The 22,740-nt window shown below is 42.1% G+C and overlaps 1 protein-coding gene across 1 annotated transcript; it reads right to left on the bottom strand.

The window, feature by feature from the left end:
* Window positions 1-20,779: 20,779 nt before the first annotated feature.
* LOC135639880 (myricetin 3-O-rhamnoside 1,2-glucosyltransferase UGT709G2-like) lies at window positions 20,780-22,491 on the bottom strand. The gene is made up of 2 exons (XM_065153866.1): window positions 21,922-22,491; window positions 20,780-21,850 (listed from the first exon to the last, which is right to left on the bottom strand). The coding sequence occupies exons 1-2, from the start codon at window positions 22,427-22,429 to the stop codon at window positions 20,877-20,879; spliced, it is 1,482 nt and encodes a 493-aa protein (XP_065009938.1). The 5' UTR covers window positions 22,430-22,491; the 3' UTR covers window positions 20,780-20,876.
* Between the last annotated feature and the right edge of the window lie 249 nt (window positions 22,492-22,740).

Below are 22,740 nucleotides of genomic sequence, written 5' to 3'. Positions count from 1 at the left end.
TCCTTACTTGTTATTATAATTTAAGGAAATCCTAATCTACTTCCTTGGGAAATCCTAATCTACTTCCTTGTTTGTTGATATGAATTAAGGAAATAACTAGTAAGTATTCCAAATATGATGATATCATATTTGGTAGTATATTAAATGGAAATAATTTATATTAAATAAATACGAAAATTAAAATTTATTTCCCTTAATAGAGGCTCACCTCCTCCTATTTAAAGGGGAGGGATTTCTCTCCTTCGTTCCTTACATAGTCGAGCCTGGCAGCGGGAGGAACGAGGAGTTTCACCCTGTTGACAAGAGAACGAGGAGTTACACCCTATTGACAAGAGGTAGGTTTCCCTACCTTTCTTAAAAGTTTTAGCTTTTATTTTGATTCTTTAAATGTTGAAAGTTTTATAGTTTGAAAAATGTGTATCAATTCTTTAAATGTCAATTTTTTTTGTATTAAAGTAATCAGTTAAAGTTTTCAAAATATTCTTTGACCCATGATTAAGGTTTTTATTGTAGAATTAAATATGTTAAAAAGGTATATGTTTTATATGATATATTTTATGTATTACAGTTTATCTTTAATCTTATCTGGATTAAAATCTTGTTAGACTAGAATATGTTATCTAAAATCCCTTTTTGATATCCTTTGATCTGAAATTTAAAATATATTATTCTGAATGATTTAAAATATGACTAGAATATGTTGAAATTTTATGTGTTGAAAACATGATTTTTATTTGAATTTAGAAAGCTATTTCCTTGTGTTAAAACTTATCTCCTAGTCCCTCTTTTAATGTCTTATGATTTCTAGTCAAATTGAGAATGTTATTTCTTTGTATTAAAACTTTTCTCCTCATCTATCTTTTAATGTATTATTATGTTTTCATATATGTTGTTAATGGGTATATGCTATGACTAGTCCATGGGCCAAGGCTGGGCCAGTTTTATGTAATGCATGCTCAATCATGTATAATGCACATGACCAATAGATGGACTGACTCAATCTAGCCCAATATTATTGTTGAACTTGAGCCCAAATATTGATTGAATTAAACTATACTTGATTAGTCTAGATCAATTCAGGGTGATTCCGAATTGATTGACTTATTCAAGTTAGTTTAACCTAAATTGAACTTAATCTAGTCTAAATTATACTAGTCTAGGGTGGTTCCAGACCAGTTAAATAATGATTAGAGATCAGTTCAGTTAGGCTCTAGTAAATCGAGTTCAATTGAATCGATTAAACTAGAGTTCAAGTCAATTGAGGGTTAATTTATATTATTTGATATTGATGACTTTTGAAAGAGATGTTTTAAATATGTTATTTCATCCCGAAATGGATATGACCAGTGTGAGATTATATTCCTACCAAGAGCAGGTAGGGCGATTCCCTTCGGGGATTAGCGGGCCGTCAGACGTGGCGGCTGGACGGTTCCTCCATCCGCTGTTGGGAGGAACGTGTCCCCACTTTGGCGGGTGTGGGACACCACTCCATCCGCTGTTGGGAGTGTGATATGAGTTTGCCTCCATCCGCTGTTGGGAGAACACAAACTCATCCCATAGGATAATGCCTCTCCATCCGCTGTTGGGGGAGTGCTCCTTCGGGTACTTGATATACGCCAATGGGATGATTGATTGAATTTTGGTCATGTATTTATCTTGATTTGACTTTTGGGGTTCCTACTCAGCGTTGCTGAATTTTCTTTGTTTTTGATTTTCAGAGCAGCCTCCCTCTAGTACTAAATCGGATTTCAGTGGAGAGCGAACCTTCCTCTACCGCTAGGTAGAGCCACTTGGATGACTCTTGAAGTTAACTTTTCTATTTGTAATTTGATGAATAAATGAATTGTAATAAATGGTTATAAATGATGAATAAAGTGATGTTTATTTATTTGGCCTGTGTGAAAATATATGAAAAAAAAAAAAAAATCCAGGATGTGACAATACAGATGTTTGGGTCATTGCCCCAATCTTCTCTTTTGATAAATTCTGATTTTATATCATTTTTGTAGATCACTTTACTAAGTATACATGGTTATATCTTCTTCACCATAAATCTGACGTTTCAATCATCTTTTCCACTTTTCAAAAATTGGTCAAAAACCACTTTCAGCCTACAATCAAAATGGTTTACTCTGATGGTAGCGGTGAATATCAAGCTCTGGCGTCCTATCTCTCAACTTATGGTATCCAATACCTCAAGTCTCCCCCGTATACTCCTCAACTTGTTGGCTCCGCCGAACGCAAACATCGACATATAGTAGAAACTAGGCTCACACTTCTCCATCAAGCCTCCATGCCTTCAAACTTTTGGACAGTAACCTTTCGAACTATCGTCTACCTTATTAATAGAATGCCTACGCTAGTCCTATAATATCAGTCCCCATTTGACACACTATTTCACAAAACCCCAAACATTTATAAACTCAGAGTATCCAGTTATCTATGTTATCCATGATTACATCCCTATGTCTCTCATAAGTTAACATCACGATATAATCCTTGTGTTTTTATAGGTTACTCTCTTGAACATAATGCTTTCCGCTACTATAATCTCCACATTCACAAAGTTTTTATATCTCGTCACGTTATTTTTGTTGAGTCTATATTTTCTTTTCAAAATCATACCTATCCTACCATGCAGACTACTTCATTGCCCTTTCCTCACTAGCATATACCTCCGATCCAATCGAACAAGCCTCCCATGACATCGTCCAGTTCTTCCCCTCATGATCCACACTATCCCATTCCTCCAGTTCAGCAATTGCACATTCCCTCCATTCCCACTCCACTTCTTTCTTCTCAAAATATTAGGGTAATTAGTTAAGAATTATAACCATTATCTTTACCTCCTTCTCGGCCAAGTGACACTAACGTACTTCCACCTGACCTGGCCTATGTCAATGACTCTCAACCGCTTATTCCAATAATACAACCTCACAGTCCCATAGTCTCCAACCATCCTATGACCACACGTTCTAAGAGTAGTATTTTCAAATCATATCAGGTTCTTGACCTACATGCTATCATGGATTTCTCATCCACCACTGTTGAACCCACCACCTTCACTCAAGCCCAAAAATCTCCGCATTGGCATACCGCCAGGTGTGAGGAATATAATGCCCTCCTCTATAACTCAACATGGGATCTAGTACCCTCTCATCATACATAAAATATCATCGGGTGTAAGTGGGTCTTTTGAATTAAGTGAAATCTAGATGGCTTTGTAGCCCGATTTAAGGCTTGCCTTGTCGCCAAAGGGTTTTATCAAAGACATGGAGTTGATTTCATTGAGACATTTTGTAATATCCCATTAGTCCCACATCGGAAGTGGGGAATGTGTGTGATTAGCTTATAAGGGCCTGATGAGTGTACTACGTTACCTCCCGCTTAAGCATTTTGGTCCGCCGTTGAGGACCAAAATGGAGTTATTGGCCAGTTGGCTCATCAGACCCGGGTCGTGACATTTGGTATCAGAGCCGACCTAGCATTAGGGCAGGGTGAGAGGGCTGCAGTAGGAAAGGGCTACCCGTGGATGGAGTCAGAGAACTCATCACGGCGTGGAGCCACCACTGAGTTAAACCTCACATGCACTATGCTAGGGTTCGATCTGGGATATGTCAGGCCTTGACGAGGACGTCAAGTTAATTGTGTTGGGGATAGTGTAATATCCCATTAGTCCCACATCGGAAGTGGGGAATGTGTGTGATTAGCTTATAAGGGCCTGATGAGTGTACTACGTTACCTCCCGCTTAAGCATTTTGGTCCGCCGTTGAGGACCAAAATGGAGTTATTGGCCAGTTGGCTCATCAGACCCGGGTCGTGACACATTTAGTCTTGTTGTTAAGTCGACTATAATCCAACTTATCCTGAGTTTGGCCACCAATAAGGGTTGACAATTATGATAATTAGATGTTAATAATGCCTTTTTACAGAGGACTCTAACCGAAGCTATTTTTATGCAACAATCTCATGGTTTCACTCATCGTCAGTTCTCTACCCCTACAGGATAGAACTCTTTCCCGTCGGACTTGCTTCCCTGCTGAACTCCCCTCTCTGCCCATTGTACGACGACATTGTATGATGCGTGACGCCTTTGCTGCTACCCTAGCCACTGTCGTGACCACACCCGACGTCGCCATCAAGTGCGGCCATGACAACGAGGGCCTTTTATTGGTACGGCCGGCTACTCACCCTCAGCAGTGGATCCCTCTCCAACCCCTGCCCGCTCCTTCCCTCTTATCCTCCCTGCGGCCTTCTTCACCTGTGCCGTCTGCACTGGCCCCAAACTTGGGTTGTCCGTCGTCGTCCTCGCAACTACTACGGCGGTAGCATCATCCTCATCAGGCTATGATTTACATCGATCATAGCTCGTTGCCTCGCTATCAACTATCGATCCTCAGCTCCTGCTAAGAGCTAAACACATTCACCAGAACTCGTCCCAGTAATCCACTTGATCGCTACAGATTTCTCCACTTGATCGCTACAAATTTCTCCACTTGATCACTGCAGATTTCTCCACCTAATCACTGCAGATTTCTCTACCTAATCATTGTAGATTTCTCCTCCTCTAGCATCGCTACAGCTTCCTCCTCGAGCATTGCTGCAGCTTCCTCCTTCAGCCTCTTCAAGCAGTCACAACAATAGTAGTAGCCGCAGCAACAACAATAGCAACGATCTACTCTTGCTCTTCTCATAAGCCTTCTCCTTCCATCCTCCTTTTCTGTAAAGATCACTCTTCAGTATAAAAAAAGAGAAAACAAATAAAAAATAAAAATGTTTGGGATGTCTTCCTTATCTTCTTCTAATATTCCAATTATTATTTCTATAGGAACTCATAGTATTTCTCCTACATGGCTTATCTTCGTCAATGCTGTCATGCTAATCCCTTTCAAGTTATCAAAGGGTGGCAACTATGCATCCTGACGGGCTCAATTTTCTAATCTCTTATTTGGATACGACTTGCTCGGCTACGTTGACGGCTCCTTCAGTTGTCCGCCAGCTATGATCAACATCCCCGGAGAACCCAGTCCAGTACTAAATCAGGCTCACAAATTATGGCTACGTCAAGATCGTCTTATCCTCTAAGCTATTCAAGCCACTACTCTGATGACTAGCCAGCCCAATTGGATTATCGACTCTGGCACCTCCCATCACATCACCGTTGATATTCAGAATTTGTCTCTTCACAACACCTATGACGACGATGAAGATATCATCATCGGCGATGATAAAGGACTTTCTGTAACTCATACTGACTCTATAACGCTTAGTTATGATACTACCACATTTACACTCGATGATGTTTTATACGTCTCTCATATTAAACTCAATATTATTTCTGTTTCTCAATTTTACAAACATAACAATACTTTAATTAAATTATTTCTTGATTTCTTTCTTGTGAAGGACTTGAGCATGAGGGCATCCTTGGTCCAGGGCCCGAATAGAGGCAACATTTACGAATGGCCATCAGCTCCATAAATAACCCACCCCACTATTCATTCTTCCATTGCGGCTCAAGTTGATGTGTGGCATCGTCGTCTTAGTCATCCCTCGTCCGTTATTCAGCAGAAATTACTTTCTTGTTACTCTCTTCATATTTTTAAATCGCATAGTTCTATAACGCATTGTGATACATGTCTTAGTAATAAAAGTCATCGACAACCCTTTGGCTCATTTTTCATTTCCTCCTCTAAACCATTTGAAATTATTTATACAAATGTTTGAGGCCCTGCCCCAATCCTGTCTTTTGATAAATTCTGATTTTGTAATTTTTGTAGATCACTTTACTAAGTACACATGTTATATCCTTTTCACCATAAATTTGATATTTCAACCATCTTTCCCTCTTTTTGAAAGTTGGTCGAAAACCACTTTCAGTCTATAATCAAAATGGTTTATTCTGATGGTGGCAGTGAATATCAAGCCCTAGCGTCCTATCTATTAACTTGTGGTATCCAACACTTCAAGTCTCCCCTATATACTCAACTTGTTGGCTTCGCCGAACACAAACATCGGCATATAGTAGAAACTGGGCTCAAACTTCTTCATCAGGCCTCCATGCCTTCAAACTTTTGGACAGCAACCTTTCAAACTGCCATCTACCTTATTAATAGAATGCCTATGCCAGTCCTACAATACCAGTCCCACTTTGACATATTGAATCTTAGATTTTGATGATGAAACCAATTAATAAGTGTTTATGTTTTAATCTGCGTTTTAAGTAATGCAGGGTGCTTTGATTAGGGAGAGATAATTAAAGCAGGAAGAATTATATTGGGCCGGAGAAACATGTTAGAAGATTGGACGTCAGGCCGAAGGATCGGTCGACGTATCGAAAGAAGGCCGAAGGAGAAACATGTTAGTACCGCACAAGAACGACGGTTGTACCGTCAGTACCCAGGAAACCTAGGATAAGACCTTTTTAAGCTCCAAGTTTGAATCAACTTAAAGTCTATAAATACCCCTCTCATCCCTGGTTAAAAAACACAAGCACAGAGAATTTAAAAGAGAAGAAACACTGTATAAATCAATTGAGAAATCCCTCCTCTAGCTTAAACTTAGATTTCTGTTTAAAGAGGAGTGTGTGTGCTTGTAAGAGTTATCTCCTAAACCCAGTAAAAAGAGAAGAGGGGTGTAAGAAGGAGATTATCTTCGCCTATTAAAGAAAGATTGATAGTGGATGTCAGTGGCCTCGACGGAAGAGGAATCGGCGAAGTTGATGTAGGTCACGATGACCGAACCACTCTAAAATATGGTTTGCATTTCTTTGAGCAATTTACTTTAACTGCAAACCTCCTTACTTGCTCTTTACATCCACTACTCTCTTACGTATGCTTTCAAAGTATTACCTTTATGAAATGATTTTACGTCGAAAACGGATTTAATCGAAACAAAGTTTTAAACCGACATTATTCTACCGCTGCACTAATTCACCCCCCCCTCTTAGTGCCGACTCGTCCCTAACATGACACACTATTTCACAAACCCCAAAACCTTTATAAATTCATAGTATTCAGTTGTCTATATTATCCATGGTTATGTTCCTATATCTCTCATAAGTTAACATCACGATCTAATCCTTGTGTTTTTATATGTTACTCTCTTGAACATAATGCTTTCCGCTGCTATAATCTCCATATTCACAAAGTTTTTATATCACGTCACGTTATTTTTGTTAAGTCTATCTTTTTTTTTTCAAAACCATACCTATCCTACCATGCAGACCACTTCATTACCCTTTCCTCACTAGCAGATACCTCTAATCCAACCGGACGAGCCTCCCACGACATCGTCAAGTTCCTCCCCTCATAATCCACACTATTCCACTCCTCCAGTTCAGCAATTACTTATTCTCTCCATTCCTACTCTACTTTCTTTTTTCTCAAAATATTGGGATAATTAGTTCAGAATCACAACCGTTATCTTTACCTCCTTCTAGGTCAAGTGACACTAACATACCTCCACTTAACTTGACCCGTGTCAATAACTCTCAACCACTCATTCCAACAACTCAACCTCACGGTCCCATAGTCTCCAATCATCCTATGACCACATACTCTAAGAGTGGTATTTTCAAACCATATCAGATCCTTAACCTACATACTATCATGGATTCCTCGTCCACCACCGTTAAACCCACCACCTTCACTCAAGCCTAAAAATCTCCATATTAGCGTACCATTATGTGTGAGGAATATAATGCCCTCCTCCATAACTCAACATGGGATCTAGTACCCACTCATCATACACAAAATATCATCGGATGTAAGTGGGTCTTTCGAATTAAGTGGAACTCAAATGGCTCTATAGCCCGATATAAGACATACCTTGTCACCAAAGGGTTTCATCAGAGACCTAGAGTTCATTTTATTGAGACATTTAGTCTCGTTGTTAAGCCGACTATAATCCTAATTATCATTAGTTTGGCGACCACTAAGGGCTGACAATTATGACAATTAGATGTTAATAATGTCTTTTTACAAGGAACTCTAACTGAAGATGTTTCTATATAACAACCTCCTGGTTTCACTCATCATCATTATCCAGGGCATGTTTGCAAATTGCGAAAAGCAATTTATGGACTTTGTCAGGCTCCAAGAGCTTGGTACACAGAACTTGACTCTTTTTTGACTTTAGTTGAATTTCTCAACTCCAAATATGATACCTCGTTATTTCTACGACAATACCGTGATGACAAAATATATATTATGGTATATGTGGATGATATCATTGTCACTGGCAACAATTCCATAGAAATCCAAGCGTTCATCAAACAGTTGGCAGATTGGTTTTCGCTTAAAGATCTAGGACCCTTGAACTATTTTCTAGGCATAGAAGCTACATTCTCTTTCTCTCACAAAGAAAATACATTCAAGATTTAATATCAAAAACAAACATGCAGGACGCAAATGCGGTTACAAGTCATCTCTCTGCTAGTGGCTCTCTCAAATTATTTGATGAAAGTCTTGCTACGGAGCCAACTCAATACCAACAAGTCATTGGCTCTCACTTGTCCAAACATCTCCTTTGCAGTCAATAAATTATCATAGTTTATGCAGAGGTCGTCTACTATGCACTGGTCTGCGGTCAAACGAATCTGTGATATCTTAAGGGAACCCTTAATCAGAGTCTCTTTCTTCATAAACGCTCTTCACTTCATCTTCATGCCTTTGCTGATGTTAATTGGGCAGGCAACGTTGATGATCGAACATCCATATCAGGGTATATTGTCTTCCTTGGCGTTAATTCAATCAGTTGGAGTTCTAAGAAGCAAAAGACAGTCGCATGGTCTATAACTGAAGCTGAATATCGTGTCATCGCCATTGCCACTGCAGAACTCAATTGTGTCATAAATCTTCTCAAGGAACTCGACATCAGGTCCACTCCTATAATATATGTGATAATGTCGGAGTTACCTATCTGTGCGCTAATCCGATATTCCATTCCCGCATGAAACATATTATTATCGACTTCCACTTTGTGCGAGATCAGGTTATCCGCCATCAACTTCGTGTTTCTCATGTACATATGGCTAATTAATTAGCCGACTCACTCACGAAGCCTCTCGCTTGTAAACTGTTTGTATTATATTGATCCAAGATTGGTATCCTTGATAGGAGCACCATCTTACGGGGGCATAATAGCATATAAGATTTTCCTAACTATACGAGAAAATATCTTTACTCTATCGAGGAAAATCCTCCCTTTTAACCTGTATAAATATAAATATGGAGATAAGTAAACACTGCTTTACCGAATAAGATATCTCAAATCACGCTGGCCTACTTACTTGCTAAACTAGTTAACACAGAAGTCTAAGAAAAAAAATGCTTTGATTCTATGTCAAATAGGATAAATCTAATGTTAGCAATCTTGAAAAGTATCCCTAAAGTACCTCAATCCAAATAACTCTTCTTGAGCAGAAGAAAAATATCATATCTCCATCCTCCATTGCTATTGTTTCCCTTTGATATTTGGACAACAGATCAGTTGTTCTCAATGGACAACTTCACATTAAATGGTGGACTCGTTCAAAAATCATTTGGATTGAGGTCGGTGATTAAAAACATAAGATATTTTCAGAATTTTATTCGCTTCAAGAAAAGACTTTTAACATTATCTTCTAATTGATGATTTTGATTCAATCATTCATTATCATAATCTCATGAATACCTTTGCTAACTGCTACTCCAACCTTTTGAATAATCAAAATAACTCTTTAGACTATGGTTAGTCTTCTTGCACTCTACTTTCTTAATTATCTAATAACATTTGGAACTCAATTACATGTTCTCTTACTGAACAAAAAGAAAAATACCACTGCTCTTAAATCTATGGCATATGATAAATCTCCTGATTCACTATTGATATTTTCACTCATTTTTGGTCTACAATTAAAGATTCATTATTAGCAGCTTTTGGTGACTTTTACAATTCATCCAATATCATCCCTCCCCCCCCCCCCCCCCCCTCCCCTCCTCGCAAAAACTCTAGCTAATCGAATTAAACCTCTTCTTAATCACTTGATTAGTCAAGAACAATAAGCTTTTGTTTATGAAAATCAAAATACTTTCTATTATACGTTGATTCGATCTGAACTAAGTATAAGTATTAGAGGGATTATATATTGATCTTGATTTTGTGTAAGAAATATATTGACTTTGATCTTGTATAAGTCGATCAATAAATAAGCATTCAAGTTTCTTTAGCTCGAGCAAATATCCGATCCTTCCCATCAATCATGTCAAATTTTTTATGCGCACAATCAAACCAAATCGGATTAGTTTAGATATCGCAGATATAATCACCATAGATTATATTTATAATAAGAAATGCTCCAGTTGAGGTCGGTTTCCAACATGGGGTGTCGAGGTTAGTGGAGCGACAGGTTCGACGCATAAGTTATTATAGTTGTTGATGAATTGATGAGTCAGCATGATCCGATCCACGGGCCAACTGAGCTGGTTGTCATGGTAGGTCACGCCCTTAGGACGGGGTGCTAGCGTCGGAATATTGATTGGCGTCTCTCGGTTGGGATATTGGTTGGTGACTTTCCGTCGGAATGCTGGTTGGCGGCTCTCCATCGGGATGTTGGTTGGCAGTTCTCCGTCGAGATGGTCGTGGCTCGAGGGGTGACCGCTCTCCTGCACATAAGGCCCTCGTCGGGTGATTGCCGACTTTGGCCTCTCAATGAGTAAGTCAGTTGTTTGTTTTGCCTCCCCTTAGACCAAATCCCGACCATGGGTTTTTATACTATTGTATGAGGGTTAGCCGTACGTGGGTTTGGCGTGACGGTCAATCCTCAAGGGGCAAGATGGTATCTTTATGTGGTCGTCGTCCCGGGACGCATTGCCATACGGCACCATCCCGAGCTTTCTGGGACAGGACGTACCGAGGAACGTCTTGATACGGATTCTAGCTCGACTGTGAGGGTACTCCTCTTGCTGATCTGGTGATGGCATGGCGTGGCATTGACTATGAAGTGGTCCGGACCCAAAATATACCTTATCAATAGTGTTTCAAAATATAATTTATTCTACTGTTCCACCTTGTCCCACCCTTTGTTCTATCTATCCTATTACCAATAATTAGCATTCTGCCACTCATCCTGGACGAACACCTTTTACTCGATGTGGATTGTATCCCTAATATAATGAAGCAGTTCTTTCACAATTTGTGCAACATGTCGGGATCACATATCCTACATTCATTAGAAATCAAGTTTTCCAATAACAACATGCATAATCACTAAGCATGTATTCGGACTGCATCTCTTTCGATTTTGCACCAACACCAATGCATATATAGCTCATCTTTCTTCGTTACGATTAGTATATTTGTGATAAGACCCTAAAGTCTTATCGTAGGCTCTGATACCAAATGATAAGACCCTAAAGTCTTATCGTAGGCTCTGATACCAAATGATAAGACTCTAAAGTCTTATCGTCGAAGAAAGGGGAGAAATGAGGATGATAATGATCGCTTCGAGGGGATCGGCCTCCTTGATCGCTTCGAGGGGATCGGCCTCCTTGATCGCTTCGAGAGGATCGGCCCTCCTTGATCGCTTCGAGGGGATCGGCCCTCCTTGATCACTTCGAGGGGATCGGCCTCCTAGGGTTTGTCTAAAGACGGAATAGTATTTTTCATAGATTACTGAAAAGAAGCAGTTACATCCCTATTTATAGAGCTCCACCCAAAGTCCATCAGGACTTGAACTCTAATAATAAATACATATTAAATAAACCTCTACTTAACTCTAACTGAACCAAATCGACTCAATAAACAACTGGACTAAACAGACTCAATAAACATTATTCAAAAGCTCAGAAAAAGGGTCCTAACAGTTCCTCCCTATTCAAATCAGCCTTGTCCTCAAGGCTGAGCAGCATCAATCTCGGGGAGCTTGTCTTTTAGCACTTCAGTCATAGGCTATCTGTAACGCATCACAACCCGTTGATCAAGTAAGTATGATCTCCACTTTTTAATAGTGTAAGCAACAAGTCGGTTTTTCAATGTAGCAATCGTTGCATGAAACTTCTGGCCCTGTATAATCAATTTTATCTTTGAACCTTTGCTATCACACGTGAAAATCCGTCCATCAACGATCTTTACTTCGAATCTATCATAGTCTTCAATGTGGTGGGCCAATCGGTCAACAGTCTCACTGTCCATAAAATTGTTAGTGCTACCAGTATCAATCAAAACTATAACAGGCTGATGTTCCAGAGTTTCGCCAACTTCCATAGTTTGCGGGTTAGAGTAGTCGGCTAATGCATGCATTGTATATATGGTAGGTCCAACATCTTCATTAGAATTTATACCTTCATGATCGGAGTCCACATTCTTAACTTTCGGTTCCTCTCCAATTGGTTCAATCATCAGATGTTGCCCTTGTTTACATCGGTGCTCCATACTCCATTTTTCATCATAATACAAACCCCTTGCTGATCTTTCCTTGCTAATTTTTTTCTCATGTAGATTTGCAAATGAAATCACAGCTATCATAGTACGGGGTTGACGAGCCTTAACTTCACACCGGATCTCTGGAATAAGCCATTCAATAAATGTATCCAGAAGTTGTCGGTTCGACCAATCTCTAGCTTGATTTGATAATATTTCAAACTTACTCTGATATTCTAACACTGTAGAAGTTTGATGAATTTTGGTGAGCTGGCAATCAACATTCTCATATTCGGATGGGCCAAAGCGAATAAGAAGCCCTCTTTTGAACTGCTCCCACGAAGGAACTCCGTGAAAAGTTTCATACCAATCGTACCACTTGAGTGCATCTCCCTCGAGTTGGATTGAGGCCACTTCTACCTTGGATTCTTCTGGGGTTCTGTGAAAACGGAAAATATTTTCTGCCTTAGAGATCCAATTGGTCGGATCTCCATCTTTCCATCTCGGAAATTCCATCTTCATGTGTGAGTAATTTGTGTCATAATCTTGGGGCCCTTTTCCTGTATCTTCAGATCTGTGCAACGTAGAACTTGAGCTCCCACCTTGATACCGGGGAGGGAAAAATGCAGAATGGATGTCGATAGAAAACCGATATAACAGTTGTACAGATAGAAAATATCACAGAAGGCAATGAACGAACTCTTGAAGAAACTTCGGTAAAACGAAATATAGCTCACCACCAAGTTTAAAATCGCAATGGGATACAGAAAGTTCACCACCCAACGGAAATTAAACGAGGATACAGAACTAGAAAATAAAAGACTCACCACTCAAGGACGCATCCAAGAGATACAGAGTTTAAGGGGTTCTCTAAGAGCTTCTGCCCAGATATCATCAGTTTCTCAAGTTCTGCCTAAGTCCTAAACACCAAAATAAATACTAGTGCATGAAACAACCCTTCATGCATAGGAAATTTCGAAATTAAGTGTTTACAGCTTCTAACCAACTATTTTAATGCACTCATTGGTAATGAAGAAATGTTCACAGCTGCCAACCAACTCCTTTAATGCATTCCTTTGTCTTGAAGAAAAGCACATTGAAACAGCTTTAACTTTGTGCAGAGAATATGCTGATGAGCTGTCATTTTTTTGTGTGCTGAGATAAAGATTATGAGGCATCATTATTGACTGAAAAAGATACTAGATCATAATCAAAGCTCATATAATCAGATTGTAGTAAATTAGACACTTCCGTGTCAATCTCCCCTGGTTGAATGAGACTTGTCCTCAAGTCTTCGTTTGATTCATCAACATGATTATAAAAAGGACTCAAATCAGCCACATTAAATGTTGGGGATACTCCGTAATCTTCAGGTAGCTCTATCTCATAAGCATTTCTGCCAATTCTCTTAAGCACCTTGAATGGACCATCAGCCTTTGGTTTTAATTTTCCAAATTTGCCCGGTGGAAACCTCTCCTTCCTTAGATGAATCCAGACCAAATCACCTGCATTAAACTCCACATGTTTTCTGTGTTTGTTTGCAGCATGCATGTACCTCTCATTTTGCTTCTCAATGGTTGCTTTCACACCCTCATGCAGCTTCTTTATCTGCTTAGCTCTTTTATCAGCATCTCCACTAAATTGCTTTGTTATAGAGTGAGGGATTAAGTCCAAAGGACCAGCAGGATTAGCACCATAAACTACCTCAAAAGGACTCTTACCAATACTATGATGCATAGAACGATTGTAAGCAAACTCAATTTGTGGAAGAATGACATCCCATTGCTTAATATTCTTGCCAACATAGCTTCTAAGTAAATTTCCCAAGCTTCGGTTTGTTACCTCAGTTTGCCCATCGGTTTGTGGATGATGCGAGCTACTGAAATTCAAAGAAGTACCCAGCTTCCTCCAAAGAGTTCTCCAAAAATGACTAACAAATTTTGAATCTCGATCAGACACCATAGTTCTTGGAATACCATGCAATTTAACAATCTCCTTAAAATATAAATCAGCAATATGAGATGCATCATTTGATTTATTGCATGGAACAAAGTGAGACATTTTTGAAAATCTATCAACAACAACCATGATAGAATCCTTGTTCCTTTGAGTTCTTGGCAGTCCCAAAACGAAATCAAGACTCACATCCTCCCATGGAGCATTTGGCACTGGCAATGGAGTGTACAACCCAGAATTTTGACTTCTTGTTTTTGCCAAATGACATAATCGGCATTGCTTCACATGTCTATCCACATCTCTGAACATTTTAGGCCAGTAGAAATTTGATTGAACAAGAGCTAGAGTCTTGTCCCTACCGAAATGTCCTCCCAAAACACCACCATGAGCTTCAGCTAGAATTACTTGTCTCAAAGAACAAGTTGGAACACATAAAGCATTAGCTCGAAAAAAAAAACCATCAAAGATCGAAAATTGTTGAAAGGAACCTGATTTGCAATTCTGCCATATCGAGCCAAAATCCACATCATTCTCATATAGATCTTTGAATGTTTCAAATCCAACCACTTTGACTTCCATTGCTGATAATAAAGAATGCTTTCTGCTCAATGCGTCAGCAACTACATTTTGAACACCAGATTTGTGCTTAATTGTAAAGTTGTAAGATTGTAAGAACTCCACCCAAGCTGCATGCCTCTTGTTTAGCTTGTGCTGATGATTAATAAACTTTAATGCCTCGTGATCAGAATATAGAACAAATGGCTTGGCGAGAAGATATTGACTCCAATGAGACAAAGCTCGATAAATCGCATAAAACTCCTTATCATAAGTAGAGTATTTCTTTCTTGTATCATTCAGCTTTTCACTAAAAAATGCAATGGGCCTTCCGTCTTGACTCAAAACAGCACCAATTCCCACATTAGATGCATCACATTCAACTTCAAACACATTATCAAAATTTGGTAGAACTAAGATAGGAGCCTCAGTAACCTTTCTTTTCAAAAGCTCAAAAGCATCGTTAGCCTCACTAGTCCATTTGAATTTGTCACATTTCAGACATTCGGTGATTGGAGCGACAATAGAGCTGAAACTCTTGATGAATCTTCTATAAAAAGATGTTAAGCCATGGAAACTCCTCACATCATGTAATGAAGCAGGTGTTGGCCAATTGAGAATAGCTTCCACCTTACTTTGATCCATCATGATTCCATCTTTTGAAACAACATACCCCAAAAACACCACACTAGAAGTAAAGAAATCACATTTGTTTAGATTAGCATAAAGTTTTTGCTGCCTCAAAATAAGAAAGATTTCTTTCAGATGACTCATATGCTCCTCTTCACTCTTGCTGTACACCAATATATCGTCAAAATAAACAACAACAAATATTCCAATGAATGGCTTAAGTATGTGATTCATAAATCTCATGAATGTGCTAGGAGCATTAGATAGTCCAAATGGCATAACCAACCATTCATATAAGCCTTCTCTAGTTTTAAACGCTGTTTTCCACTCATCTCCGGGCCTCATTCTTATTTGGTGATAGCCACTCCTCAAATCAATTTTTGAGAAAATACAAGCACCACACAATTGATCAAGTAAGTCATCTAACCTTGGAATAGGAAAGCGATAGTCCACTGTGATTTTGTTGATGGTGCGACTGTCCACGCACATTCTCCAAGAACCATCTTTCTTAGGCACCAACAAGGCTGGAACTGCACAGGGACTCATGCTCTCCCGAATTAACCCCTTTTTCACTAATTCATCAACTTGCCTTTGAAGTTCTTCATGTTCTTTAGGACTCATTCTGTACGCAGCCTTATTAGGTAGAACAGCCCCCGGAATAAGATCAATGTGATGTTGAATGTCTCTCAAAGGTGGAAGGCCATGTGGAATCTCTTCCGGTATAACATCTTGAAATTCTTCTAGGATTGGTTGCATGATTTTTGGTGTCTCCTTATGTTGTTCGTTCTCCTCTACTACCATTAGGGCCAAAACATGACCGCCCTTGTCCAATTCATATCTGCATTCTCTATAAGAAATAAAAGCACTAAATTCCTTCTTTGGCGCACTGATTTCGGAAGGTTGTAATGGAGCTAAGATAATCTTCTTTTCATTCACTTTAAAAGAATAAGTATGTTTATAACCATCATACAACACTCTTCTATCATAATGCCAAGGTCTTCCCAATAGTAAATGACAAGCATCCATAGGGGCAACATCACACCACACTTTATCTTTATAATACTTGCCAATAGAAAATGAAACTAAACATCTTTTAGTTACCTTGATGTCATTTCCTTTTTGCAACCAACATAATTGGTATGGATGTGGATGAGGGATCGTATCCAACTTCAGCTTCTGCACCATTTCCAAAGAAACCACGTTCTCAAAACTGCCACTGTCGATGATCACCAAGCACACCTTGCCAAGAGAAGTGCATTTAGTGTGAAACACATTTTTTCTCACCCAACTTTCATCGTCGGCCACATATGACACTTGTAAACTACGTTGCAATACAATAGACAAACCATGATCAGCATAAGTAATCTCTTCCTCATCATCATCGTATTTTGGTTCGTTGTCAGTTTCATCTTCTCCTCCATCACTATGATCTTCAACCAAAGTTACAATCCTCCTATTTGGACAATCTGATGCGATATGCCCAAAACCATGACATTTGAAGCATTTTCGACCACTTGGGGTAGAAGAATTATGTGTTTTTTTGCTGCCAGCAGATTCTTCACCCTTTTCTTGCACCTTCGATATCACCTTGCTTTGGACAGTAGGCTTGGAACTTCCTCCTTTTGTGTAGCCTTCTTTTGAGCTATACCGAAAACTCTTTTCAAACTTCTGTTGCTTTTCAACTTTTAATGCCAGCTTTCTCACATCATTTAAAGACCAATATGGCTGTAGCTGAACAACTTTAGCAATCTCATACTTCAGACCTCCCAAGTATCTTGCAATTGTTTGCTCTTCCGGTTCCACAAGCTCTCCTTTTAACATCAAATTATCAAATTCTGCAGTGTACTCCTCCACACTAAGATCTTTTTGCTTGAAATCATGTATTTTGAGAAAGATCTCTTGTCTATAATTATGAGGTAAATATTTTCTCTTTAGCTCCCTTTTCATTTTCTCCCATGTAACGATCTTACTCTTCCCCTCACGTTCTCTTTGTTTCTTCAGATTTTCCCACCAAAAAGATGCATTCCGCCTGAGTTTGAGTGCCACAAGTTTGACCTTCTTTTGTTCCGGTGGTTCATGAAAATCGAAAATTCTTTCTACTGTATTAAGCCAATCGATAAAATCATCAACATTTATTTTGCCTTCAAATTCAGGAATATCAAATCTGGGGTTATATTTATTCTGCCACTCGTCTTGGACTTCATTTCTTCTCCGACATCTTCTCGACTCCCTTGGAAGAAGTGTATCATCATCAGAAGTAAACTCTCGAGCTTCATTTTCATATTTGTTATGTCTACTCTGAAGTTCATCGATTATCTCATTTTTTTCTTGTAGGCTACGCAGTAATTTTCGTAGCTGCAGCCTCAACGACTCAGCGTCATCTTCGTGATCGCTACCTTCACCAACTACATCTTTTCCATTCCGCCTTGCCATGATCTCTAGCCTTTAGCTCTGATACCAAACTGATACCGGGGAGGGAAAAATGCAGAATGGATGTCGATAGAAAACCGATATAACAGTTGTACAGATAGAAAATATCACAGAAGGCAATGAACGAACTCTTGAAGAAACTTCGGTAAAACGAAATATAGCTCACCACCAAGTTTAAAATCGCAATGGGATACAGAAAGTTCACCACCCAACGGAAATTAAACGAGGATACAGAACTAGAAAATAAAAGACTCACCACTCAAGGACGCATCCAAGAGATACAGAGTTTAAGGGGTTCTCTAAGAGCTTCTGCCCAGATATCATCAGTTTCTCAAGTTCTGCCTAAGTCCTAAACACCAAAATAAATACTAGTGCATGAAACAACCCTTCATGCATAGGAAATTTTGAAATTAAGTGTTTACAGCTTCTAACCAACTATTTTAATGCACTCATTGGTAATGAAGAAATGTTCACAGCTGCCAACCAACTCCTTTAATGCATTCCTTTGTCTTGAAGAAAAGCACATTGAAACAGCTTTAACTTTGTGCAGAGAATATGCTGATGAGCTGTCATTTTTTTGTGTGCTGAGATAAAGATTATGAGGCATCATTATTGACTGAAAAAGATACTAGATCATAATCAAAGCTCATATAATCAGATTGTAGTAAATTAGACACTTCCGTGTCACACCTTGTTGAAATTTACTAATGCTCCCCAGTAAATCCTTTTTGAAATCATTAAGTACTTTTTGTAACCGGTTCTCAATTCTAATTTCCAATGCTTCCATTTGTGCTTTCACTGAGTTATCGGTGGCCATTGCGTAAGACTGCAAATTTGTAATCTCAACTCCTGTTTTTGGTGTCGGACAAGGGCATCAACACTGTAGATGCGAAGTTACCGAGGAGGTGGAAGGGCAGTGCTGCGGTCACTGCGTTGGAGGAAGAGTAGCTGCCCTGTTTCTATCGAGGTGTGGGGTGAGAGCGTCGAGGTTGGAAGGCGACTGCGTTGATGTGGCTGCAGTTGGGGGCAGCGTCACCAAGGGCCTGTCACTGCGGTGGTTGCGACGGTGCGGATGGAAGACAGCGTTGCTCTGTCTCTACCGCACTACAAAGGCGTTGGTGACGTCGATGGATCGCGTGCGGTTGAGGACACAACGGTGTCGTTGAAGCGACCAAAACGGAGGTTGCTGCGTGTGCTGTTGGAGGGAGGCTGCGGTGGTGTTGCCGAGGTGAGGCTGCAGGGGAAAATAGGAATCGACGGTGGCAGGCTGGGCGGCGAGAGGCGTCGTCGCTGGCTGGGCAGCAGCGGCGACGGTGGTGGCAACCGTTCGCAGCAGCAAGAGGATTGCCCTGTTTCGGTCACCAAGGGGGCAGAGCAAGGGGGAGTGGCGGCGGTCGTTCTCGCCCGAGCCACGGGGAGCGGCGGCTGGGAGGCGAGCAGCGGTCGCCGCACGGTGGCTGGCAGTAGTGGTGGGTCGGCTGGAAGGCGACGGCGCTCGAGGCGTGGCTGCGATCGACGAGGGGCTGCGGCAACAGAGGAAGCTCTGTTTTCTGCAACCGCTGCAAGGAGGGGCTGCGGCAACCGGCGGTTGCGGCTGTGGTGCCGGCGGTCCTTCTCACTCGAGCGAGATGGGAACGCGAGGAGAAGAGGTCGCTGGCCAGGTGATCGAGCGGAGGCGATGCGGCTGGGAACAAGGGCAATCCGTGAGTTGCCCTGTTTCGGTCGCCGCGAGGAGGGCGACAATCGGCCGCTGCGGCTGCGACCCAAGGGAAGGCGGGCGGCGGTGGAGAGGCAGCGGTGGTGGCGCGGCTGGGAGCAGCGTCACCAACGATCGCCGAGGAGGAGAGGTCGAGCGGCTGCGCTGCGACGCTAGGGAAGGCGGGCGGCGGTAGTAGGGCTGGGATGGACGTTGGCAGCGTCGTCTCCTGGCCGGGGGATAGCGGCGGCGGTGGTCGCCGGCCGGGAAGCGGGGCGATGGTGGGCGCTGGCCGGAGAGAAGCGACGGGCGGCGGGTGGGCTGGCCGGAAGCAGGGGAAGCAGGCGTGCGTGGCTGCGGGTGCGTGGCTGCGGTTGCTGCTTCTTCTTTCTCTCTTTCTTTCTTTCTTTTTTTTTTTTTTTTTTTTTTTTTTGATAGCTTCGTTGCAGCGAGAACGTCAAGGATCGCTGCTCTGATACCAAATGATAAGACCCTAAAGTCTTATCGTAGGCTCTGATACCAAATGATAAGACTGTCGAAGAAAGGGGAGAAATGAGGATGATAATGATCGCTTCGAGGGGATCGGCCTCCTTGATCGCTTCGAGGGGATCGGTCCTCCTTGATCACTTCGATGGGATCGGCCCTCCTTGATCACTTCGAGGGGATTAAGGCCTTCTAGGGTTTGTTCAAAGACGGAATAGTATTTTTCATAGATTACTAAAAAGAAGCAGTTACATCCCTATTTATAGAGCTCCACCCAAAGTCCATCAGGACTTAAACTCTAATAATAAATACATATTAAATAAACCTCTACTTGATTCTAATTGAACCAAACCACTCAATAAACAATTGAACTAAACAGACTTAATAAACATTATTCAAAAGCTTAAAAAAAATCCTAACAATTTGTTATTTGTTAACCTTAGTCGGAGCCATTTTACTTTTTGGCCAACAATTGCCGTCTCTCATAATTATCTTCTGCAATCTATCGCTCTTCCATCAGTCAAATCCCCCCCACTATCTTTTGACCTTTGCCAGAAATTCTAAGGCACGCAATTAGCGTTGTCGTAATGCAAGTAGGCGCAGATTCCAATCGGAAATGGAGGCCACTAGATTCCAAGTAGGTGATTGGTGATTTCCAAATGACTGAAGCAAAACAACAAATTCTTGTAACTTGTTCATCAAGCTGCGAGTGTAGAACAAATTTTTAGGGTCTCAAAGATCTGATATCCTGTATCAGCTTCTCGAATGCCGTGAAGGATGAGCCGCCGGTGGAGGAGACGCTGTCTCTTGCCATCTCCGCCATCTTAGCGGCGGATGTCCTCAACTCTTCTGCCTTGTTTCCCTCCATCATCTCCCTCACCATCTTCGCCACGATGTCCCTGCCGTGCATGTCCTTCATGTCCAATCCTACCCTCCACACCTCCCCCACGAACCTGCTGTTGGTCTGCTGGTCCGCAAAGAATGGCCAGCACAGCATGGGAACGCCGGCCACCAGGCTTTCCAGCGTCGAGTTCCATCCGCTGTGCGTCAGGAAGCACCCCACCGCTGGGTGGCCCAGCACCTCCTCCTGCGGTACCCACTCCACCAGGCACCCCCTCTCCCTCGTCGCTTTTTCCAGCTGCGCTGCTGTTGCTCCGGCGGCGGCGGCTCCCTCGCCCAACTCTTTTCCGTCGACCAGGTCCCGCCTCACCACCCACAGGAACCGTTGCCCGCTGTTGACCAGCCCGAGCCAGAACTCGGTGAAGTCCTCGGGCGACATCACCGTGAGGCTTCCGAAGCTCACGTACACAACCGACCTGCCGGGCTGCGCGTCGAGCCAGGACATGCAGCTCCGATCCTCCTGCCATAAGCTGGCGGAGGCCGTGCTGCGTACTTCTTCGTGACCGCTCCCGGAAGTCAATCGGTAGTAAGTCCTGAGCAGGGCATGAAGAGGGCCGATGCAGTAGGTGACGGGGCAGCGGGAGCGAATGTGCTCCAACGCGCAAGGCTCCAAGGACTCGAACGTGTTGAGTATGAGCGCTCGCGCCCGGACACTGTCGGCGGTGGCGGTGCGCACGAGCCTGAGTCTGGGATCGCTGGAGTCCTTTGCATTCCTGCAGAAGATTGATAGGTCCCTCCGGCGGAGGAAGCCCTCCATGCCCGGCACGTTCCTTATCGGCTCGTCGAGATCAGCATCGTCTGTGGCCACGTAACCCACCATGTAACGCAACTATCAGGTGATCAAGGTATGTAGCGTATCGTAGTTATACCTGGAAAAGGGAGCTCCCCAGTCCGGAGCAGCTCCGGGATGCACAAGTAGGACCAAATGCTGCAGGCGCTGACCGTGCGGAAGAACATGGCGGGGACTCCCACCTCTCTCGCGACGTCGGCCGCGAAGGTCATGATCCCATCGGCTATCACGCACGTCAGGGCCGGCCATCCTCTGTAGCCATCTTCATCTCGGTGCTGGAGGTCGAGCAGGAGATCCTTGTAAGGGCCCACGGACCGCGTTTGCAGCGACTCCAACAGATCAAGCAGGCGCGACGCGGATCGGCGGCGCTCGTCTTCGAATCCGTCGGGGATCGAGCGGAAGCGGAATCTGGGACTTCGGTCCAGCCGCGCATAGGCGACGGAGTGGCGAGCGAGCAGGCGGAGGTTGTGGTCGGTGTTGAGGAAGGTGACGTGAAGGCCGGCCAGCGAGAGCAGCTCGGCCAGCTTCAACATGGAGTTGACATGGCCTTGCAGCGGGAACGGGAACACCAGTACGTGATCCGCCATGCTCCCCCTTCTCAGCTCCTTCCGGTTGGAGTGGAAGCAATAATGCCTCCTTCCATCTCCTTGCATAGATGGATGGTTCTCAAATCAAAATGGACCTCACAAACTGTGACCATGGATGGATAGCTAACAATTAGATCAAAATAGACCACTGAATTGCAATGTTCGCTTTCATGACAGCGGAGTGGTGGCAGCATTTGTATTAAACTTGTACAGGTTCGTATGATAGTTAATAATTCAAATTAGAATTTGGTATTTGGTATTCGAGAGATAGGAGATTTGAATTTGGATTTTATCCTTTACGAGATTAAATG

This window comes from Musa acuminata, chromosome BXJ3-6, assembly GCF_036884655.1.
Source record: "Musa acuminata AAA Group cultivar baxijiao chromosome BXJ3-6, Cavendish_Baxijiao_AAA, whole genome shotgun sequence".
Lineage (NCBI taxonomy): Eukaryota > Viridiplantae > Streptophyta > Magnoliopsida > Zingiberales > Musaceae > Musa > Musa acuminata.
Note: the sequence above shows the minus strand (reverse complement) of the source record. Positions and strands in the feature narration are given on the sequence as shown.

Coding starts and splice junctions, on each gene's coding strand:
- LOC135639880 (XM_065153866.1), bottom strand. CDS start 22,429: ATGGCGGATCACGTACTGGTGTTCCCGTTCCCGCTGCAAGGCCATGTC. Junction 21,851..21,921: donor TGGGGAGCTCCCTTTTCCAG/GTATAACTACGA, acceptor ACGTGGCCACAG/ACGATGCTGATCTCGACGAG.